Source organism: Oncorhynchus gorbuscha, linkage group LG06 (genome assembly GCF_021184085.1).
Source record: "Oncorhynchus gorbuscha isolate QuinsamMale2020 ecotype Even-year linkage group LG06, OgorEven_v1.0, whole genome shotgun sequence".
NCBI classification, from domain to species: Eukaryota; Metazoa; Chordata; class Actinopteri; order Salmoniformes; family Salmonidae; genus Oncorhynchus; species Oncorhynchus gorbuscha.
The window spans coordinates 15,400,359-15,423,454 of record NC_060178.1 but is presented as its reverse complement, the minus strand read 5'-3'; the positions used below and the strand labels follow the sequence as shown (position 1 = coordinate 15,423,454).

Genomic DNA, 23,096 nt, shown 5'->3' with positions numbered 1-23,096 from the left:
TCATTGGTATAAAAGAACAACACAGGTAAGACCAATAGGCGGAGTCTATAGGTGGAGTTGGGGTAGTCTGTAGATGGAGTTGGGGTACTCTATAGGTGGAGTTGGGGTACTCTATAGGTGGAGTTGTGGTAGTCCTATAGATGGGGTTGAGGTAGTTTATAGGTGGAGTTGGGGTAGTCTGTAGATGGAGTTGGGGTACTCTATAGGTGGAGTTGGGGTACTCTATAGGTGGAGTTGTGGTAGTCCTATAGATGGGGTTGAGGTAGTTTATAGGTGGAGTTGGGGTAGGCTGTAGATGGAGTTGGGGTACTCTATAGGTGGAGTTGGGGTACTCTATAGGTGGAGTTGGGGTACTCTATAGGTGGAGTTGGGGTACTCTATAGGTGGAGTTGGGGTACTCTGTAGGTGGAGTTGGGGTACTCTATAGGTGGAGTTGGGGTACTCTGTAGGTGGAGTTGGGGTACTCTATAGGTGGAGTTGGGGTAGTCCTATAGATGGGGTTGAGGTAGTCTATAGGTGGAGTTGGGGTAGTCCTATAGATTGGGTTGGGGTAGTCTACAGGTGGAGTTTGGGTAGTCTGTAGGTGCAGTTGGGAGAGTCTATAAATGGAGTTTGGGTACTCTATAGGTGGAGTTGGGGTAGTCCTATAGATTGGGTTGGGGTAGTCTACAGGTGGAGTTTGGGTAGTCTGTAGGTGCAGTTGGGAGAGTCTATAAATGGTGTTTGGGTACTCTATAGGTGGAGTTGGGGTAGTCCTATAGATTGGGTTGGGGTAGTCTACAGGTGGAGTTTGGGTAGTCTGTAGGTGCAGTTGGGAGAGTCTATAAATGGAGTTTGGGTACTCTATAGGTGGAGTTGTGGTAGTCCTATAGATGGGGTTGAGGTAGTTTATAGATGGAATTGGGGTAGTCTGTAGATGGAGTTGGGGTACACTATAGGTGGAGTTGGGGTACTCTATAGGTGGAGTTGTGGTAGTCCTATAGATGGGGTTGAGGTAGTCTATAGGTGGAGTTGGGGTAGTCCTATAGATTGGGTTGGGGTAGTCTACAGGTGGAGTTTGGGTAGTCTGTAGGTGCAGTTGGGAGAGTCTATAAATGGAGTTTGGGTAGACTATAGGTGGAGTTGCTGCCACACATTTAAGTATCCCTGTGTGGGGAAGATCAATATTCCCAAACTATTTTTACAAGCCGTGATGACACTGGGGACTGTTTGGCTGTCGGTAGTCGGCCAAAACTCAAATAAATCTGAAATGTATCTAAAAAAATATTGCAACCTTTGAGCTGATGAACAGTGTGTCCAAGGACAAGCACCATCACACCCAGTATACTTTATAGTGTGAGATGTACCATCGCTGCCATTATGAAAACTCTTTGAAGGAAGAAAGTGGGACAGAAGTTGACATGTTTAGTTAATGCAGTGGCGTGCCGTGGGCCTGGGCCTTCAGTGAAGTCCTACACAGTCCCACCCGAATTAATCCACCTCTTATTACCATCAGTATGATGCCATGGCTCGAGACACTATACATTTAGACATAAATTCAGAGAATTGCAGGGGAAGAGTACAATACCTTTTCACTGTGCAGCTTCGTTACACTGCGCGCTTGTTCATTGAGCTGTAGATCCACTCGGGTTGTCCCCAAAAGTTTTCAAAAGCACCATTGCTTGTAAGTGCCCAGCCGTACTTTGGTGTCTCTTTGCTCTAACACTAGAGCCAGCCAGCAGGCGTACAATAGCCAACTCTAAAGCTGATTGGTTGACACAAAATTTTAATTTCCATTCACTTTAAGCTACAAGCGCCCGCGCTGTTGATTCTGAAGGCCTGGGGGCAGATTTTAGACCCCTGGCAACACATGATGGCTGAATATGATTGGATAAAAGATCTAACATGAAGACCAGCCCTCCAAATAATATATAATAAAATCTCAACCTGGGACTGGAAGCAGTGCAACCAAGAGGAAAGCTATGAAATGAAGAGTGTAACTCTTACTCTGGGGAATAATTTAATACATATTTGTGGGAAAATATATTTAAAAAAAATTATATTATGATTATGTTTAGGCCATCAGAGAAGGCCTTGCTGGCCCTGACGGCCCACCAGTGAGTTAATGTGATATTCAAATCTATTTCCTGTTACCACTCTGTCAATAAACATCAACATTTATCAACATTTAGTAATATGAAACGAAAGTAGAGAGAGCAGTTAGCAGCAAATACTAACATTGTGGGTGCAAGATAAACATTCTGAGGATTTATGTTTTGCATCCGTATCTGAAGAGAAGCTCTCAAGTTCTCCCAGCTTCAGCTAGTGAAATGATATCATCAACCAGGGAAATATGCATTGAATGCTCACAGGTTCATCACTCAAACTCTCTACCTGCCCTCATTTCTTCAGGAGAAAATGCTGAAATATAATTACATGGTTGAGGAGTTTTCACTTGCAGCTTGTATTGATCTTGCTTTGCCTGTTCCAACAGCTATATTGATTCCCTTGACTGGTTTTTTCATTCTGTAGCAAAGCAGATATGGTACTGTGCAGGGAGTTTTTTTTGTTTTGTCGTGGTATGTTCTGTTAGGTGTGTCAGAATTGCATTCATTCAAATGATTACTCATCCAATTAAGTGACTTGGTTGGAAAGTCTCTTCAAGACCCAAATCCTCATTGTAGCATTATTGTGGTCCTTCGATTCAATTGCAATTACTACAGCATTGCAACATTCTCTACTTTTCTGTTTAGGATTTCCTCTCTTATCGTTATTGTTGCATTATGTTGTTAGCCTGTTCAAGACAGCACAAACGAGCGGAGTGCTAAACATGTCTTTGCTTTGTGTACCCTGCGGACATATTCTTAATATCAGCCACATTACTAAGAAAAAGCTGCTGCACTTGCACACAAAAACTCTGAGCGTCATGTAAATGTAGGCATTATCTTTCAAGTTAGTACCCCCCCAACCAAAAAAAACTTGTCAAGGCTTGGTGACGTTGCGCAGTCAGTAAAATACTGAACAAATATTTGCAAACTGTAATTCATTAATTGCATGTTCCTTCTAGTTGAATTACATAATGCTCACAGGTAACTCATTACATAATTTTGCCACGACTGTATAAAGATTGTCTCAGGAGAAACCATGTTTGTTTTCCTTTGAGACCATTGCGTTTTTGGCTGCTCTAGATATTTTTCATAGTTGGCTTTGAGACTTCATACCTTCTTCAGCTAAAAATATAAACTACACATTTAAAGTGTTGGTCCCATATTTCATCAGCTGAAATAAAATATTCCAGAAATGTTCCATACGCACAAAAACTTACTCCTCTCAAATGTTGTGCACACATTGGTTTACATCCCTGTTAGTGAGCATTTGTCCTTTGCCAAGATAATCCACCCACCTGACAGGTATGGCATATTAAAAAGCTGATTAAACAGCATGATCATTACACAGGTGCACCTTGTGCTTAGGACAATAAAAGGCCACTCTAAAATGTGCAGTTTTGTCACACAACACAGTGCCACAGATGTCTCAAGTTTTGAGGGAGTGTGCAATTGGCATGCCGACTGCAGGAATGTCCACCAGAGCTGTTGCCAGAGAATGTATTGATAATTTCTCTACAATAAGCCACCTACAACGTTGTTTTAAGGAATTTGGCAGTATGTCCAGCCGGCGTCACAACCGCAGACCACGAGTATGGCTTTGTATGGGTGAGTGGTTTGCTGAGTGCCCCATGGTGGCGGTGGAGTTAAGGCATGGGTAGGCATAAGCTACAATGAACCAAATTGCATTTTATCGATGGCAATTTGAATGCACAGAGATAACGTGGCGAGATACTGAGGCCCATTGTCGTGCCATTCATCCTCCTCCCATCACCTCATGTTTCAGCATGATAATGCACGGCTCCATGTCGCAAGGATCTGTACACAACTCCTGGAAGCTGAAAATGTCCCAGTTCTTCCATGGCCTGCATACTCACCAGACATATCACCCATTGAGCATGTTTAGGATGCTCTGGATTGACAAACAGCGTGTTCCAGTTCCCAACATTATCCTGCAACTTCATACAGCCATTGAAGAGTGGGACATCCCACAGGTCACAATCAACAGCTCTATGCAAAGGAGATGTGTGTCCATGTATGAGGCAAATGGTGGTTACACCAGATACTGACTGGGTTTCTGATCCACACCCCTACCTTTTTTAAAGGTCTCTGTAACCAACAGATGCATATCTGTATTTCCAGTTATGTGAAATCCATAGATTAGCGTTTAAATTGACTGATTTCCTTACATGAACTAAAATCTTTGAAATTGTTGCATGTTGCGTTTATAGTATTGTTCAGTATTTTTGACCTCATATACACATCCAACAATGCTAAACATTTCCAAAACATTCCTTTATTATAAATAAAGTATTTGTATAAAAATGTGCATGCTTAAACCATGTCATTAACAGATTTTACAACTCAAGGCTACGATTTAGTTAGCCGATACAGACAGACTCATCTTGTAATGCAGGTCAGACGACATGAGACAAGAATTTGAAATCTTCACAACCACAAAATACGTACAATTAGAATAACAACTAACAAGGTTGATCCCAACAATGTATTTTTAAATTATCTTTTAAATTAGGTTTTGTTTTCCTCTTCTGTTCACCATCCTCTTTCGTTAAGTCTCTTGGATGGTTTGTTTACTGACCATATATATTTTTTGGTCTGCTTCTAACAGGCCCATTAGCTCTGTCTGTGAACATGAAAGAGCATGTCACCCTCTCAGACATCATTTTGACTCTGATCAATATCAATGTCTCATGCTTGTTTGAAGGCCCTGTCATGTGTGAATCTGACACATCCAAGTCTGCATGTGGAATTCCTCAGTAATCCTCTATTCAGAGCTTCTCTCTTCAAATGGCATGGTTGGTGTAGCTGACATACGTTGTTTTGGATGATGGCACTGGAAAGACAAAGAATGGAGATATTAGTTTTCTAAAGTGTTTTGATTCCCTCTGTACTAAGTGTATCGCTTGCATTCCTTCCCTCATTGCATTACCACATAACCGAACAGTCTTGTTGGGAATGTTGAGGCTACTACCATGGCTTTCTACCGGCGACCTAAACTACTAAAGTTGGCTATGTGAGATTATTAATCACTCACAATGAAGTTGAATTTTCCAGATGTATTCATGTATTAATTGGAGAAATTGTCCGTAAATAGGAAAAAAGCAACACATTTTAGAGATCAAACTGTGCAGTCAGCACAAACTTGACAAGTAAATAACTTGATGCTTGCTTGCCTGTATGAAACTTCTGCAGACGGGCTCAGAAAGGCCTTTGAAGTCTAAATCCGAGCGATGAACATTTTTGCCTAATCAGTTCTCAGGTGTCTTTTTAACTGTCATAGATGAGATAATACAAAACATTTTCTACAAGCTGATTTCAACAACGATATCTCAGATACTGCTATAGCTTAGGAACTTTGTCTTGATTTTACTGTATGTAGAAATTCCAAAGCCTGTTGCGAAGCCTGTGTTTTGAAACTAACATAGGCTACACAAAAATGCAATTATTGGTTAAAAAAAATGGGGGTGGTTGTATAATAGTGGTTCCCAAACTGTGGGGTGACACCAACGAGAGGGGTGTGAACTGTTTGTGTCATGAAAAGTGCTTGTTTCCATAGAAAGAGACAGGAGAGGCGCGGGATGTTCACCAATAATGGAAAGCAGGCCTGAGTGACAAATAACTCCTGGTATAATATGTTAAGAAGGGGATCAGATCAAATGTTTACACTCACTGCTGGTGTCCATGCCCTCGCAGAGTTCGGTCTTCACCTCTCCGTTGGGTCGCTCGGAGGTTAGCTGGGACAGCTTGCTGGTCATGGTGGCGACAGTGACAATGGCCTTGAAGCTGCGCTTGCGCTTGGGGACGTTCTGCTCTGGGTGGAAGATGATGATGTAGACCTTGGGCATATAGAGGAGTCCCAGGGAGACTGAGGCGCTCAGGCTGAGGGAGACGGTTAGCGTGGCTGTCTGGATGTACATCTAGAGAGAGAGAGAGAGAGAGAGATATGAGTCAGGTGCTTCAAAGAGAGTCCTTGGAGGGGAACCTTTGTGGTCCCTGACACAGGGATCTTGTATCTTTTGATTTGATTTAGCATGGCACAGAGTGCATGCACTTTACCCCTACATACATGTACAAATTACCTCAACTAACCTGTACCCCCGCACATTGACTCGGTACCGGTACCCCCTGTATAAAGCCTCATTATGAATACTGTTCATTGACTACAGCTCAGTGTTCAACACCATAGTTCCCACAAAGCTAATCACTAAGCTAAGGACCCTGGGACTAAACACCTCCCTCTGAAAATGGATCCTGGACTTCCTGACGGGCTGCCCCCAGGTGGTAAGGGATGGCAACAACACATCGTCCACGCTGATCCTCAACACGGGGGCCCTACAGGGGTGCGTGCTTAGTCCCCTCCTGAACTCCCTGTTCACCCAAGACTGTGTGGCCAAGCATGACTCCAACACCATTATTACGTTTGCTGACGGCACAAAGATGGTAGGCCTGATTACCGACAACGATGAGACAGCCTATAGGGAGGACGTCAGAGACCTGGCAATGTGGTTCCAGAACAACAACCTCTCCCTCAACGTGAGCAAAACAAAGGAGATGATTGTGGACTACAGGAAAAGGAGGGCCGAACACGTCTCCATTCACATCGACGGGGCTGTAGTGGAGCGGGTCAAGAGTTTCAAGCTCCTTGGTGTCCACATCACCAACAAACGATCATGGTCCAAACACACCAAGAAAGCCGTGAAGAAGGCACAACAACACATTTTCCTCCTTAGGAGACTGAAATGATTCGGAGGGCCAAGTCTAGGTCCAAAAGGTTCTTTAACATCTTCTACCCCCAAGCTATAGGTCTGCTGAACAATTTATCAAATAGCCACCCGAACTATTTGCATTGACCCCCTCCCTTTGTCTTTATACTGCTGTTACTCGCTGTTTATTATCTATGCATAGTCACTTTACCCCACCCTACATGTACAAATTACCCTGACTGACTTGCACCCCCACACATTGACTCGTACCGGTACCCCCCTATAGCCTCATTATTGTTGTTTTACTATGTTACTTTTTTACCATAGTTTATTTAGAAAGTATTTTCTTAATTCTATTTTCTTAAAACTGCATTATTAGTTAAGGGCTTGTAAGTAAGCATTTCACGATAAGATGTGGTCCTGTGTAGCTCAGTTGGTAGAGCATGGCGCTTGTAACGCCAGGGTAGTGGGTTCGATCCCCGGGACCACCCATACGTAGAATGTATGCACACATGACTGTAAGTCGCTTTGGATAAAAGCGTCTGCTAAATGACATTTATTATTATTATATATATTAAGATCCCACACCCGTTGTATTCGGCGCATGTGATGAAATCTGATGTGATCTTATTTGTATTTTGGCAGGTGCTCTTTCCTCAGAAGACTTATTGTCAGTTTAATAGTGAGGTCTATTGAACTTACTGGGATCAAACTCAAACCAACCGTATACAACCAAGTTGCTGTTCACTTGTTATGCACAGTGTGTTCACATGGAACGTTCAACTCACGGTACACTATTACACTATTCAGGTTTCTTATAACCACTTAAAACAAACTCATCTAACCACCGACACCCCAGGTGAAGTACCCCGACCTCATGCACACACATCCAGTCTTCTCCCACCTGCTAAGCGAAACCAGGCATTACAAACTCATGTTTCCTTGACTTCTTTCCAATGTCACAGTACCACAGTGCCTGTCAAGAACCGCTGACGTGAACATGCCTGCACCAAACAATCCTGCTTAGAGACCACCTGAGTAGTCATAGCAACAGGCTTTAGAAACGTCAACACAACTAATGGCCCCCTCATTGAGTGGTAAAACGACAGTGAGAATTCTCAGAGGGCGTTTGCTCAGTCATATCTGTACGGTTAGAGTGTGGTAGAGAATGAAAAGGAACTGGCAGATGGCACAGCTCCCTTGAGTCTTAACATCTCCACATAGGAAGTCATTCCATCACACATCAAGCTATTATTAGGAAATGTCTGGTAGACATCTAAGCATAAAGCCATTTAGAGGGCTTTTAGACAAACATCTAGGAATTTTTTATATAGTGACAAAAAAGTTTATATTACTCAATGTTGGCCGTAGATTTCAAGGTTAACCATACTGGAGCACAAACATGACGCCATTTCTTAACCACTAATAAAGGTGATAATATTACCTGTAGCCAGCTGCCAGTACTATTTTGGGTGCCGGTACTGTTTCAATTTAAGGTGCAACACTTTTGATATATTCTATAAAGAGGAGCAGGAACTCAAGCAGTAGAAACGTTGAGGTGCTGGTACTCCGCTCCGGTGAGTGCCTGGCCAAGTTAAGCACCATCTGTGGCTCAAACCCCTTATCATTCCTTAGGGTTATCTTAACTGAATCTTTTGGCTACAGAGTGTTTTCCAGTGAGTCACCAGTCGGGGCTGGTGGCAAGTCCTAGTTTGAACCAGTTCAACAGCCTCTTTAGATCTATAATAAGACTAATAGGGTGGGCTTCAAAAGGCAAGAGCTGAGGAACGATCACCCTCGCTTTTAGGTCAGCTAGGAATCTGGGGCATGAAGCTCAGTGACATTTACCACCAGAGACTGGCGATGTGGCCATGGCAGAGAGAGAGCCTGGCAATGTGGCAATGGCAGAGAGAGAGCGTTGCGATGTGGCCATGGCAGAGAGAGAAGAGAATGACTACTACACATATCACAAGCACATCATGGTCATAAGCACACTGTTTGGAATAATAATAATAATAATATATGCCATTTAGCAGACGCAGTGGGGGGGATGGGGAGGAGTCTAACTGAAGGTTAGATATGGGTATACTGAACATAGGTATGAGGATGAGATTTATTTTTGTCATAATGTCATTAAACTGGACATCAGTCTTCTGCAAAATAAAACAACAACATTATGATGTTGTATCACAGTCTATCATCCACTCAAAAAAATGATTGGCTAAAAACTACCCAATTTGGATTATTTGGTAACCCAGTGCTGGTTAAATAGTGGACAGAGCACACACTGGGTTATTTTTCAGATGCCATGGCCTATTACGGGTGTGGCTTTCATATAGTTATTTTGGCCACTCATGGAAGCAATTGTAATTCCTGTTCACCATGTTAAGTTTGTACACAGCAATTGTACATTTTACTATAATATTTTTGCAGTATTTTTTTGGTGTGTAGTCTATAGTCTGTATTTTTTAAATCCAGTTTTTCAAACCATTACTACATTAAACCATCTTTACTTCACTCCATGAATTACCATGTGACCAACGTTTTTGTAATTTTTTGTTTGTATGTGTGTGTTGGCCTTTATAGATTGGTTATTTGTGTGTGTTGGGCTTTATAGATTGGTTATTTGTGTGTGTTGGGGTTTAGCTGAAATTATTCTTTACAGAGTCAAGTACAGTATTTGTCCAAACCTAAATTGTTCCTGGAATAGCGCCATTCATTCTCACTGTAGATAATTTGAATGTTATAACCTTTATTATCCATTGGCGAATTGGGAGAGAGTGAGGTGATTGCCATCTAAGAGCAACATATTTTTGTGTGGCGGTGTTGCCTGCCAGTAGTAATCGTTGTGGATTGAGATTCAAGGAGCCATCATTAAGTAACATGCCTGATATAACACATTGAATATGTACATTCATGCACTTCAAAATTCACTTTAACTTTTTCCCAGAAGCATTTAACTGCAGGGCACTCCCACATCATATGAAGGAATGTGCCTACCTGATTTAGGGGACACAGTGAACAGTTGGGACCAATTTCATCGTAAAACTTTTCTTTGGTGTTAAATAAAGTCTGTAAACATATTCTGTTCCAGTTAAAGGGATGTTCAAATTCACTTAGACCTGTGGACCATACTTTTTTAATGGATAACTCAGAATAAGCTTTTCAAAAGTTTATATATTATAGAGATCAGGCCTTTCGGGAGCCCTGATAATTTAATGTGTATGTGTCTTGGAATCTTGGAATGTTCTCAAACCACTACTGTCCATGATATCGGCAACTGTATGGATTCCACATTTGTGCCATTGGGAGGGATGCAAAAGGCTGCCCTCCAGATCTCAAGGCATTGCTAGCGCCTGGAAATTTATTTCAAATTTTGGTTCGGATAGTCCTTCAAATCAAATTTGTCACATGCGCCGAATACAACAAGTGTAGGCCTTACCGTGAAGTGCTTACTTACAAGCCCTTAACCAACAGTGCAGTTCAAGAAGAGTTAAGAAAATATTTACCAAATACACAAAATTAAATAAAAAGTAACACAATAGCATAACAATAACGAGGCTATATACAGGGGGTACCGGGACCAAGTCAGTGTGCAGGGGTACAGGTTAGTTGAGGTAATTTGTAAATGTATATAGGGGTGAAGTGACTATGAATAGATAATAAACAGCGAATAGCAGCATTGTACAAAACAAATGGAGGGGGGAGGGGGGGTGTCAATGTAAATATTCCGGTGGCCATTTGATTAATTGTTCAGCAGTCTTATGGCTTGGGGATAGAAGCTGTTAAGGAGCCTTTTGGTCTAAGACTTGGCACTCCGGTATTGCTTGCCGTGCGGTAGCAGAGAAACTGGAGTCTCTGACAACTTTAAGGGCTTTCCTCTGACACTGCTTATTATATACTATAGGTCCTGGATGGCAGGAAGCTTGGCTCCAGTGATGTACTGGGCTGTACGCACTACCCTCTGTAGCGCCTTACAGTCAGATGCCGAGCAGTTGCCATACCAGGCGGTGATGCAACCGGTCAGGATGCTTTCGATGGTGCAGCTGTAGAATGATATAGAGTATGTAGCTGGCAGTAATAAGCATGATGATCAGATAGGTTCATATGCTGAATTTCTATGTTCTTGATTAAATTAAATAAAGGAGTAGATAAGAGTACAAAATCAATTTTGGAGAATGTTTTGTGCTGGTGTGAATAGAAAGTGTACTCTTTTGCTTTAGGGCTATGAGCTCACCAGGCATCAATGAGGTTGTAATCAGAGAGTATATGTTGGAGAACATTGGTTGCCTGTAGATTGTAGTTGGTCTTATTAGATTTGTCCCCAGAATGGCATTCATATCTGTCTCAATAACCAGTTGGAATTCAGTTAATTCTAACATTATGCTGTTCAGAGCATCTACAAACTTAAGATCATATCAATTTGGAGCAGGCACATTAATAAAGTCCATTTTCTTTGCATTATGGAAAAATTTAAGGAAAGTGATTCTGCCTTCTTGGTCTTCGCCTTTACCGAGGATGGGGATTTTGAGTTTCTTATGTATCATTGTGATTACACCCTTAGTTTCGTTTGGGGATGATGAAAAAAGCAGATAGTCTGTTGATATAGTTCTCTGTTTTATGTGCTTCCTTTTGGAGCAGGTATGTTTTCTTAGAGCATATCTGACCTTTTCTATAGAAAGCTTGACTGACTTTTAGTATTCTGCCAAGCAGGTCTGTGATGTGATATGATATGTGTAAGCTATCACAAATATATTGGCTGTTTTGCTCTTTTCACTCCTATCAACTTATTTTTCTAAAGTCTCTGAAAGTGGCGATTAGCTTCGGTCCACTGCATATCCCGTTCTCATACACCTTGAACTTGTCGAAAGAAAGGCGATATGAAAAAACTTGGCTATTGCCTCCATCCATAGCTATCATTTAAGCTCCAGTTTTATATTCCCTGAAAAGAGTGGTTGCCTTTGGTCACATGACAGAGAACATATCAGTTTTCACTGAGAAGAGCTCTTTCTCACAGGTTCCAAGACCAAATACAAGGCATACTAATACCAAACATGACCGTTTTTGATTAACTAATCATATTTTGCTATACTTTATAGGGCTTTGAAGAGTTTCCCAGCATAATGTAAATTCATACCAAAGACTCGATGTCTCTCTGCCTGGCGCTCAAATGGATTGGGGTTAAGCCCTTGTGACAGACTAGCGTCCTGTCCAGGTGGTGTACTTGTACCTCAAGCTGCCTCACACTACAGATTCAATAACAGAGGACTATCCTATACTGAATCATACAGTGCATGGAGATGAAGTCTGCTACTGCATGAAACTATGAAAGCCGAAGATGAATAGGCTAATGGATTTATGGGAAGTGGATAACCTAATTAGTCCATGTCTGCCATGAACCTAAACAGGCTTCTAGAAATGTCATCTCTGCACACTGGTGACATTTATAACAACTTACTTATGATAGGAACCCAAGTCATGATGTTATGTACATTCGGATGAGGAAACAAAGTAACTGAGAATAACCGTCTGAAGGATCATGCTTATGAAATGGTTAAATGGACATATATTAGGCTTAGTCATACACACAATAAATGCAATACACCCCTTACAACATGTGAATATTGACATTGAAGCGACAGCAGAAGCTCAAAAGATCAATGTTTTCTGGAGCCTCTTCACTCCGGGAGACCTGTACATTGGATTGGTCTCCCGTCGCTGAAGGCGACACCCCGTATCCCGTAAAAACATATTCACTAGTCCTCTAGCTGACCTATTTCACAGAAACTTTTCCCGTCACCGAGGACAAATCTATAATCCAGAATGCTTTACCAGTCATTTCAGGGTATTTTAATCTGAGGGATAAACATCCAATAGGGTACAACCATAAAAACATAGTGGGTGCAACCATGACAACTAGTAGAATGTGGGCAATCTCAGCCATGGAATGTGCACTCGCCCAACACAAGGGTATTTACCTTTGTGATGAGAGTTGAAGTGACAAGCATCTGTTTCTAAAATGACAAGAGCTGGGGCATTTATCCAGCTTGATCTGATCAATGGGAAAGCCTGTTAATCAGTGGAGTGATGGTTGTGTGCTATATAAGCATTATTTTATCTTTTTTTCCAGGGACACCAATCATACCGGTGTTCTCTATGGACATTTAACCATGTGTGTCAGTAAATCACAATAGGGATTTATCTGTTGTAACTGCTGGAGAACAATAGGGATTTATCTGTTGTGACTGCTGGAGAACAATAGGGATTTATCTGTTGTGACTGCTGGAGAACAATAGGGATTTATCTGTTGTGACTGCTGGAGAACAATAGGGATTTATCTGTTGTGACTGCTGGAGAACAATAGGGATTTATCTGTTGTGACTGCTGGAGAACAATAGGGATTTATCTGTTGTGACTGCCGGAGAACAATAGGGATTTATCTGTTGTGACTGATGGAGAACAATAGGGACTTGTCTGTTGTGACTGCTGGAGAACAATAGGGATTTATCTGTTGTGACTGCTGGAGAACAATAGGGTGTCACTTTTTATTGAACCTTTATTTAACTAGGCGAGTCAGTTAAGAACAAATTCTTATTTACAATGACTGCCTACCTCGGCCAAACCAAGGCGACATTGGGCCAATTGTGTGCCGCCCTATGGGTCTCCCATTCACAGCCAGATGTGATTCAGTCTGGATTTGAACCAGGGTCTGTAGTGACACCTCTTGCATTGAGATGTAGTGCATTAGACCACTGCCCCACTCGGGAACCCTAGACAGTGCAACTCTTGGGACAGTGCAACTTAAGCGGCATTGATTTTCTGAAATATGAATAGGCTATTATGCTTTGTTTCCCCTTTTTTCCAATTCCACAAATATAGAGATTGATATGTGGTGTTCAGCAGTCCTCTAAAAAAAGTGATTTCTGTAGAGGTGATTTTTCAATGGCCAGTGAGGCTCGTTAATTCTCTAAAGATTAATAAGGTGGTATTCTACTCTGTTTAAGACCTGGAGAGCTTTTCTGTCTTAAGGCAAAATCATCAACCATCAATCTATTAATAGGTGGTGAGTTTTATACATCATGTTCAGTGGTACGGTGAGGACGTGCAAGATGCTAGTAATTAAACAAAGTTTCAGGAGGGGTGATATTTCATTCATAAGGAAACTTGGAATTGAATTGGTAATTATTCTTGACATAGCAGAATTCTAGTCATTCACTGATTTTGTCACATCTGCTCCTGCTGCGCCCTCTGGTGTTCATCCGGTGTCTTCTTGACCTGCAGTTACTCCCCATGTACACTCTCTCTCTCTCCCTCTCCCTCTCTTTGTGATTGCGTGGTTGGAGACAGGTGTGCTGGTGCCAGAGCACATCCCTACCAGCTGCAACTTGTTCCATAATCAAGACCTCTACAAATACCACTTCCACCCTGCCGGATTGTAATCTCTGCTCAGTCAGTTCATGATTCTAGACATTTATTACTGCTCAAGATCCTGTTACTCTGCTGTGCCTGTTTCCTTGCCTGACACCGTTTATCCTCTCATTGCAGTTATTGCTCTGTCTCTGGCATTTGTCTCCTGTTCCACATCTCACCACCCAACTACCCTGCTCTGGATTTTACTCACCGCCACTACCTTGGATTCCCCTCAGGACCTATTTACCCTGTTCTACTCAGCCAACTCCAACCTCAGTCTCCACATCTGTTTTTTCTGCAACTCATCCTAGCTCCCCCGGATCTGCACTCCATATCGCTCTGTGCAACAATACACATTTTGTTTCATTCATCACTGTTTCCTCATCTGAGTCTGCTCTTGGGTTCCCCTGTGTTGTTCCGCTTAAAAGATTTTGTGATCCTATAGGTTTATGCACTGTATCATTCATTCTATTAGCATATGTTTACACTAGGTACTGTAGAAGTGGGATTGGTATATCTATCCCTAAAGAAGGGGTGACAGAAAAGTCAATACCTTTAGCCACGGCTGTGTTTCTTTCTTCAGGGCTAAGCAGACACAACATATTACAAATCAAATAATACAAAAAATAATAATAAAAGATCAGCCTCTGTAACCAACCCAGCCTCTGTAAACAACCCAGCCTCTGTAAACAACCCAGCCTCTGTAAACAACCCAGCCTCTGTAAACAACCCAGCCTCTGTAAACAACCCAGTCTCTGTAAACAACCCAGTCTCTGTAAACAACCCAGTCTCTGTAAACAACCCTGTAAACAACCCAGTCTCTGTAAACAACCCAGCCTCTGTAAACAACCCAGTCTCTGTAAACAACCCAGTCTCTGTAAACAACCCAGTCTCTGTAAACAACCCAGTCTCTGTAAACAACCCAGTCTCTGTAAACAACCCAGTCTCTGTAAACAACCCAGTCTCTGTAAACAACCCAGTCTCTGTAAACAACCCAGTCTCTGTAAACAACCCAGTCTCTGTAAACAACCCAGTCTCTGTAAACAACCCAGTCTCTGTAAACAACCCAGTCTCTGTAAACAACCCAGCCTCTGTAAACAACCCAGTCTCTGTAAACAACCCAGTCTCTGTAAACAACCCAGTCTAAACAACCCAGCCTCTGTAAACAACCCAGTCTCTGTAAACAACCCAGTCTCTGTAAACAACCCAGTCTCTGTAAACAACCCAGTCTGTCTAACCAACCCAGCCTCTGTAAACAACCCAGTCTCTGTAAACAACCCAGCCGCTGTAAACAACCCAGCCTCTGTAAACAACCCAGCCTCTGTAAAGAACCCAGCCACTGTAAACAGCCCAGCCCCTGTAAACAACCCCGCCTCTGTAAAGAACTCAGCCTCTGTAAACAACCCAGCCTCTGTAAATAACCCAGCCTCTGTAAACAACCCAGATTCTGTAAACAACTCAGCCTCTGTAAACAACCCAGATTCTGTAAACAACTCAGCCTCTGTAAGTAACCCAGTCTCTGTAAACAACCCGGCCTCTGTAAACAACCCGGCCTCTGTAAACAACCCGGCCTCTGTAAACAACCCAGGCTCTGTAAACAACAGGGTAGATCCAATTCCCTGTAGCTTGTATATATTTTTTTACGTATATATTACTAGCTCAATTTCATAGAATACATGAATATGTTACTTGTGTTATAAGGTTCTTTGATAGAATACATGAATATGTTACTTGTGTTATAAGGTTCTTTGATAGAATACATTAATATGTTACTTGTGTTATAAGGTTCTTTGATAGACTACATATGTTACTTGTGGAATAAGGTTATTTGATAGACTACATATGTTACTTGTGGAATAAGGTTCTTTGCAAATCTGAGTCTGTGATTCACAACACTATTAGTTCAACCATTTTATATTATACTAGCAGAACGTTTTACAGAGTCCAAATCATGTTTCAACCATCCTACAGAGCCCAAATATGTTTTATACAAATCAGCAGAACGTTTTACAGAGCCCAAATCAGTTTCCAAATCAGAATGTTTTCAGACCATTTTGTATTATACTAGCAGAACGTTTTACAGAGTCCAAATCATGTTTCAACCATCCTGTATTATACTAGCAGAACGTTTTACAGAGTCCAAATCATGTTTCAACCATCCTGTATTATACTAGCAGAACGTTTTACAGAGCCCAAATCATGTTTCAACCATTTTGTATTATACTAGCAGAACGTTTTACAGAGCCCAAATCATGTTTCAACCATCCTGTATTATACTAGCAGAACGTTTTACAGAGCCATTTTGTATTATACTAGCAGAACGTTTTACAAGTCCAAATCATGTTTCAACCATCATGTTTCAACCATTTTGTATTATACTAGCAGAACGTTTTACAGAGCCCAAATCATGTTTCAACCATCCTCTATTATACTAGCAGAATGTTTTACAGAGTCCAAATCATGTTTCAACCATCCTGTATTATACTAGCAGAACATTTTACAGAGCCCAAATCATGTTTCAACCATTAAAGGTTTGGAAGACGAGCTGTCCTTGAATTAATACTTTATTAGATAGAGTATGCAATCTTTATTATCTTATTAAAGATTAATATGGCTCTCACCTGCATTGCCAGCAACTCCCCTCTTCTTACCACTTTGCCCAGAAAGCCACACTGAGAAACTGATGACCAAGAGTCACCTGCAATTCTACAATTTCAGGCAGTGCTCAAAACCTTATCACTAACAGTGTCATGTCCAATTACTTGAATTGGTTGTGTGACATGATGGTCAATAGGGTCCATATCTCATCAATATCTCAATACTCTTAAACTCATGTGGGATTTTTGGAAGACAACAGAATACCACAGGCACCATAGGCACTTTGGTCTACTACTGTACCTCGCTCCCTACAGACTGCAACATGCTCAACTAATAAAGATACAAAATAATGAGGTAGAATCACCATCTAGGAAAACAGTTATGGGTACACTTAAGAGACTTCAAAAATAATAACTCGTTTTTATTATTTATTTGGTCCCCAATAAGTTGCTCCCATGGGGTAGTCTATAATAAGCTTAACATTGAATAGTAATGATTCTAAACCATTTGTTTTCTTACATGAAATTGGAACAGCATTACATTCATTTATTAGGACTGTGTATGGCTTGGCTAGTTAAGACCTTCTATAATGCAACTATAGTTTGCAATATTTGTGACCTAAGTAAGCCAATATTCAGCTTTGAAAGGCCTGGCTACATCTGCTGCTACTCAAAGCCTGGGTGAAATGTTCCAAGTGTTCCACTGTTTTAATGTGGATCCATAAAGAGGTCTACACTGAATGCATTGGAGGCTATATAAAAACAACCAAATATGCTACATTACTGTCAGGGTTTCTGTGTTGATCATTAGTAACGTCTTAATTGTTGCAGACCAACCATTGTTTCAAGACATCCAAAAAACTGTAACAATGTGACAGAACTTCACAAGAAACTCACAACAGTTTCCTGAACTCACAAGAAAACTGTGCTAATGAGATCTGGCCCAAAAATTGTGGGGAAGAAAACAAAGTCTTTCTTCATTCAGCTCCTCAATTTAAACGACTGACGCAGCTTTCAGTAGAAAACTTCAATGGAAAAATCCCTCTTTGAAATCATCCATCTAGCAACCTATATCCAGCAACCTATCTATGATAGCCTTTGAAATCATCCATCTAGCAGCCTATCTATGGTAGCCTTTGAAATCATCCATCTAGCAGCCCATCTACAGTAACCTTTGAAATCATATGAAATTGTCCAGTTTACTGTAGAATTTGAACCAATTGAAAGTATTGCCATGGGATTTGCTAGGTCGTGATGTGTGGCATGACACTGACTGACAATGTGCATTGTAGGCCTAATACTATAGATGGGTTAGCTGACAACGTCACGAAAACGATGAGCAGGCTTCAATGGGGCAGAAGTCCGTGTTGTTTGATACTGGATGGCCAGACAGCTGGCAACAATGACAAGCTGCTGCCATGTGGGGAATCATAGGTGGCTCGTTTCAACTAGTTTTATCTGGTTTTTGATACCATGTCTTGTTTTGAGGTGTTTTGGCTGATGTCACGTCTATGCTAATATGACAAAAATTTGAAGTAGTTTACCAACAACTGTAACAATGTACTTGAGAGACAAGTGCTCATTATGCAAATGCATTTATGTTTTCAATAAACATTGGAGACAAAATATAGTTTACATGTTGTCAACTATCTAAGCCAACCCTGTCTGTTTTGCCCCCTAGTTGCGCATACGTCAGTTTTGTTGCTAAACAACCAACTCGTCTATGCAATGACAAAATAAGCAATATGAAGATTGAGGGAGACGTTCCACAGCTTATTTACAGATACCATTCTTCCCAAGTGTGACTGATAGCCGACGCACTTCCCCGCAAATCATATGCAGCGTTCAAATTGTAAATATAGTCCAGAACAACCATATCATTAGCAATGTAATTACACATGTCATTACATGACCAACAGTCAGTGCAGAGAATGAAAGTGAGGGCAGTTAATTAAATTGAGTGGTTAGTCAACTCTAGAGGTCAAAATAATTACTGACCTTAAGTGAGAACACGACACAGACCACAGACTCTTTCCATTTTCTACCAACTCTTATCACCAAAAAGCCTCAGATTCACAGCATATTAGCCAATTCCACACAATAGATTACTCACAATTATACTGTAGACCCCTCAAATGCAAATCTGGACCTTGCAAGCCAGTTCCACTGCTTTTCTCATCCTTCCCCTCTAATCTTTGGGCTGTTTTAGACTGGGACACCAAGTGGGTGCAATTCATTATCAGGTAGAACAGAAAACCAGCAGGCTCCGGACATGTAGGTGTATTAAGTACAAACACAATCAAAACAGACTCACCCTTTCTGCCGACTGTGCCGTCCCAAAGAAGATGGGTATAAATGCTAACCAAATAATGCAGGTAGTGTACATAGTAAATCCAATAGGCTTGGCCTCGTTGAAGGTCTCTGGCACTCCCCTGGTCTTGATGGCATAAACAGTACATGTGACCATCAACAGGATACTGTATCCAAGCGAGCAGATGAGTGAGAGGTCTGAGATGTCACACTTGAGCACCCCGCGGGCGTTCTCAGGGTCCTGCGTGCGCTGCTCACCATAGTCCACTACGGTGTGTGGCGGGTCGGCGGCGAACCACACAAACACGCCCATTAACTGAACTGAGATCAGGCTGAAGGTGATGACCAGCTGGGAGGCCGGGGAGATGAACCGAGGTGGCGTCACAGCCTTCTTGCCCTGCTCGAAGATGCGGTGGATGCGGTTGGTTTTGGTAAGCAAAGCTGCATAGCTGAAGCACATCCCCAGGCCCAGGAAAATGCGCCTAAAGGAGCAAACGGCAACGTCAGGGGCTGCGATCATGGGGAAGGTGATAGCATAGCACAGGAAGATACCTGTGAGCAAAACATAGCTCATCTCCCGGCCCGAGGCTCGGACAATGGGTGTGTCGTGGTAACGCACAAAGGTGACAATGACGAAGGTGGTAGCCAGAATGCCCAGGACAGAGATAAATACTGGCAACACTGCCCAGGGAGAGTGCCACTCCAGCTTGATGATGGGGATAGGTTGGCACCCGGTGTGGTTCTGGTCAGGGCGTTGCTCATACGGGCACAGCTCACACATGAACTCACTGGCCTGGAAGTGGTAGCCCTCACAGCGCTCGCAGTGCCAGCAACATGGTACTCCCTTCACCACCTTCTTTCTCTCGCCCATCTTGCAGGGCAGGCTGCACACAGAGGCGGGCACAGAGGGGTCTCCACTGGTCCACTGCATGGCATCCATCTGAGGTGGGCAGAATATGACACTGAACTTAAAAATGGGCAAGAACTAAAAGAAGATGACTCAATAACATTGACTTAATTTATCAACATCATCATTGTTGTCATCATCCTCATTAAATTAAGTCAAATCTCTCTTTCAATATTGGCAAATTAGTTCAATTAATTGTATATGACAGTTTTTTTTTACAGATTTTTAACAACATTCTTAAGACTCGGATACAATAACATTAGGCAGAGACAAAGCAGTAACATAACATTGAAGGAAAGTGGAGTAACGGCAATCATCCTTACATTTAGGTATAGCTGGTCGGTCCAGTGGCCGATGACCTTGTACTCTGCTGTTGATCTGTTGTTGATCTGGTACTGAAAGATGTCGTAGCGTCCTGGAGCATCGCCATTCTCATTAAATGTGACAGGAGTCCCAGCACTTCCTATAAACAGGAAGCCCACTGCAGTCAAAATTCAGTTTTTCCTGTGTTTTGTATCATATTATACAATAGGTGATGAAACTAACACTAATGAAGTGTGAAGAAATGTGATCAGTGTTATTTCCTGATAGATGCTGGTTGAAAATACAATATACACAGGACCTTCTATTCAGCAGTTTTGCAAGGGCGGTAGTTTTGGATTGTCTGATGACATCACCAGGCGGTAAATTGGTTAATAGACCAATAACAAAGAGAGTTCCAAATCTCTCTGCCAATAACAGCTAGTTTTAAGTTTTCCCCTCCCCACTCAGACCACTCCCAAACAGTCCTTGCAAAATTCAGCTTGAGAAATATTGTTTTTGCAAAAAAAACATGTCAATATTAATGGGAAACTATTACAGTAAGGTACTTCATTGTTACCAAGAAATGATTTGATATTCATATAAAATCGGCTGCATTGGGCCTTTTAACATTACTGAAAAATGTATATACATTTAGAGAAAATATGACTGAAACAATGAACTTGGCTGTTTGTGTTATCACAACATAACATAGCTTGAGTGTTTACAAGATGCTAAATCCTCTGCTTCATTTCTTTACCCATGGTTATGGTATTTAAATAGAAAAAAAAGATGGAGAATATATTGCCATTGTTATAGTCAAGACTCTCTCGAGATTGTTTTTCAGTGTACCTGTCACAGATACAGCCAAGAAAAATGGTTTAGCCGTCACTATTGACTCCAATCTACACTGCCAAAGTTCCAAATTCCTTTCAGGTAGCTATCTTGTCTCCCAGATGACCTGCCTACAGTAACACTGCTCATGTACCACCTCGTGTCCTTAAATCTTGCAAAATCCAACACAGTCGGGAAGGAAGTGGAGAGCATTATTAAAAATATACATCTCAAGAGAACCATGTATTATAACATTTTCTGCAGAGAAGTTGAGAGGATTGGGCCTGAAGTATCAGATAAAGAGTTCTGACTCTCCAAAACACCACCCACAACCACATTATTCTTCCTGTGTCTGTCAGTGATAAATTAATCCATTGACACACTTTCCCACTGTGCGCACCTATCACCCTCTTGTCTTTGTGAGGTGGCTTGGCAGAGAGCTGCAAACGAAACAGGAAGAATAGGTCTGACTGTTTGGACATACACAGCACATCTATCTGCATCTCACTGCAATACACAGAAGTCTTAATTAGACAGGAGGAAACCCTCCGTCTGAAGAAATTCTCCTGTATTTTGGTGCCCTTTCAAGTTGGCACATCATTTAAAATAAATGTTATGGTAAAGATCACTAGATGAGATTTGTACATTTTCATTTGTATTTTAATGACTAATGAAGGTTAGAAAATTCATGAGGGATTGGCAGCATACAAACATTTGCAATAACCAAAAATCCACGGTGATACTGTATGTTACTGAAATACTCACAGTACAATTTTATAGACATACAGTGCCTTCAGAAAGTATTCACACCCCTTGACTTCTCGCAAAATTGTTTATGTTACAAGGTAGGATTAAAAATGGATTTAATTGTATTTTTTTGTCGACGATCTACACAAAACACTCAAAGTAATGTCAAAATGGAAGAAAAATTTGAACATTTTGGAAAATAAATGCTGACATATGTAAAACATTTATGAAAAATGAAACACTCATATAGCTTGATAAGATAAGTATTCAACCCACTGAGTCAATACATGTTAGAATCATTGTTGGCAGAGATTACAGCTGTGTGTCTTTCTGCGAAGGTCTCTGAGCTTTGCATTCCTGGATTGTACAATATTTGCACATTATTCTTTTAAAAATTCAAGCTCTGTCCAGTTGGTTTTGATCATTACTAGACAGTAATGTTCAAGTATTGCTATAGATTTTCAAGCAGATTTCATTCAGAATTGTAACTAGGCCACTCAGGAACATTGTAAGCAAACTGTTTTAGGTTTTTGTCTTGCTGAAAGCACAGGAGGTTGGTCGCACCTTATTGGAGAGGATGGGCTCGTGGTCATGGCTGGAGAGGAATAGGTAGAATGGTATCAAAAACATAAATCACATGGTTTGATGCCATTCCATTCGTTCTGTTCCAGCCATAACTATTAGCTGTCCTCCCCTTAGAAGCCTCTAATAGCTGAAAGGTGAATTTGTCTACCAGTGTCTGTTAAAAAGGGGACTGAACCAGGTTTTCCTCTTAGATTTTGCCTGTGCTTAGCTCTATTCTGTTTCTTTTTATCCCAAAAATCTCCCTATGATGAAAAGCATACCCATAACATGATGCAGCCACCACCATGTGTGCAAATATGAAAGGGAGATACCTAGTCAGTTGTCCAACTGAATATATCTTCTGCATTTATCCCAACCCCTCTGAAATAGAGAGGTGTGGGGGGCTGCCTTAATCGACATCCACATCTTTGGCTCCAAGGGAACAGGTTAACTGCCTTGCTCAGGGGCAGAACGACAGATTTTTACCTTGCCAGCTCAGGGATTCGATGCAGCAACCTTCTGGTTACTGGCCCAACCCTCTAACCACTAAGCTACCTGCCGCCCCAAGAGTGATACTTAGGAATATGTTTTGCTGGATTTGCCCCAACATAATGCTTTG

At 41.5% G+C, this 23,096-nt stretch overlaps 1 protein-coding gene across 1 annotated transcript in view; it reads right to left on the bottom strand.

The window, feature by feature from the left end:
• Window positions 1-4,360: 4,360 nt before the first annotated feature.
• The window catches only part of LOC124037023 (metabotropic glutamate receptor 8-like), a 202,594-nt gene continuing 183,858 nt past the window's right edge, over window positions 4,361-23,096 (bottom strand). The window contains exons 8-11 of the mRNA XM_046351643.1: window positions 20,356-20,495; window positions 19,130-20,065; window positions 5,776-6,022; window positions 4,361-4,938 (exon numbers count right to left, since the gene is read on the bottom strand). Of these exons, the coding sequence (XP_046207599.1) occupies window positions 4,889-4,938; window positions 5,776-6,022; window positions 19,130-20,065; window positions 20,356-20,495 (1,373 nt within the window). The 3' untranslated portion in view covers window positions 4,361-4,888. The remainder of the gene's footprint in view (window positions 4,939-5,775; window positions 6,023-19,129; window positions 20,066-20,355; window positions 20,496-23,096) is intronic.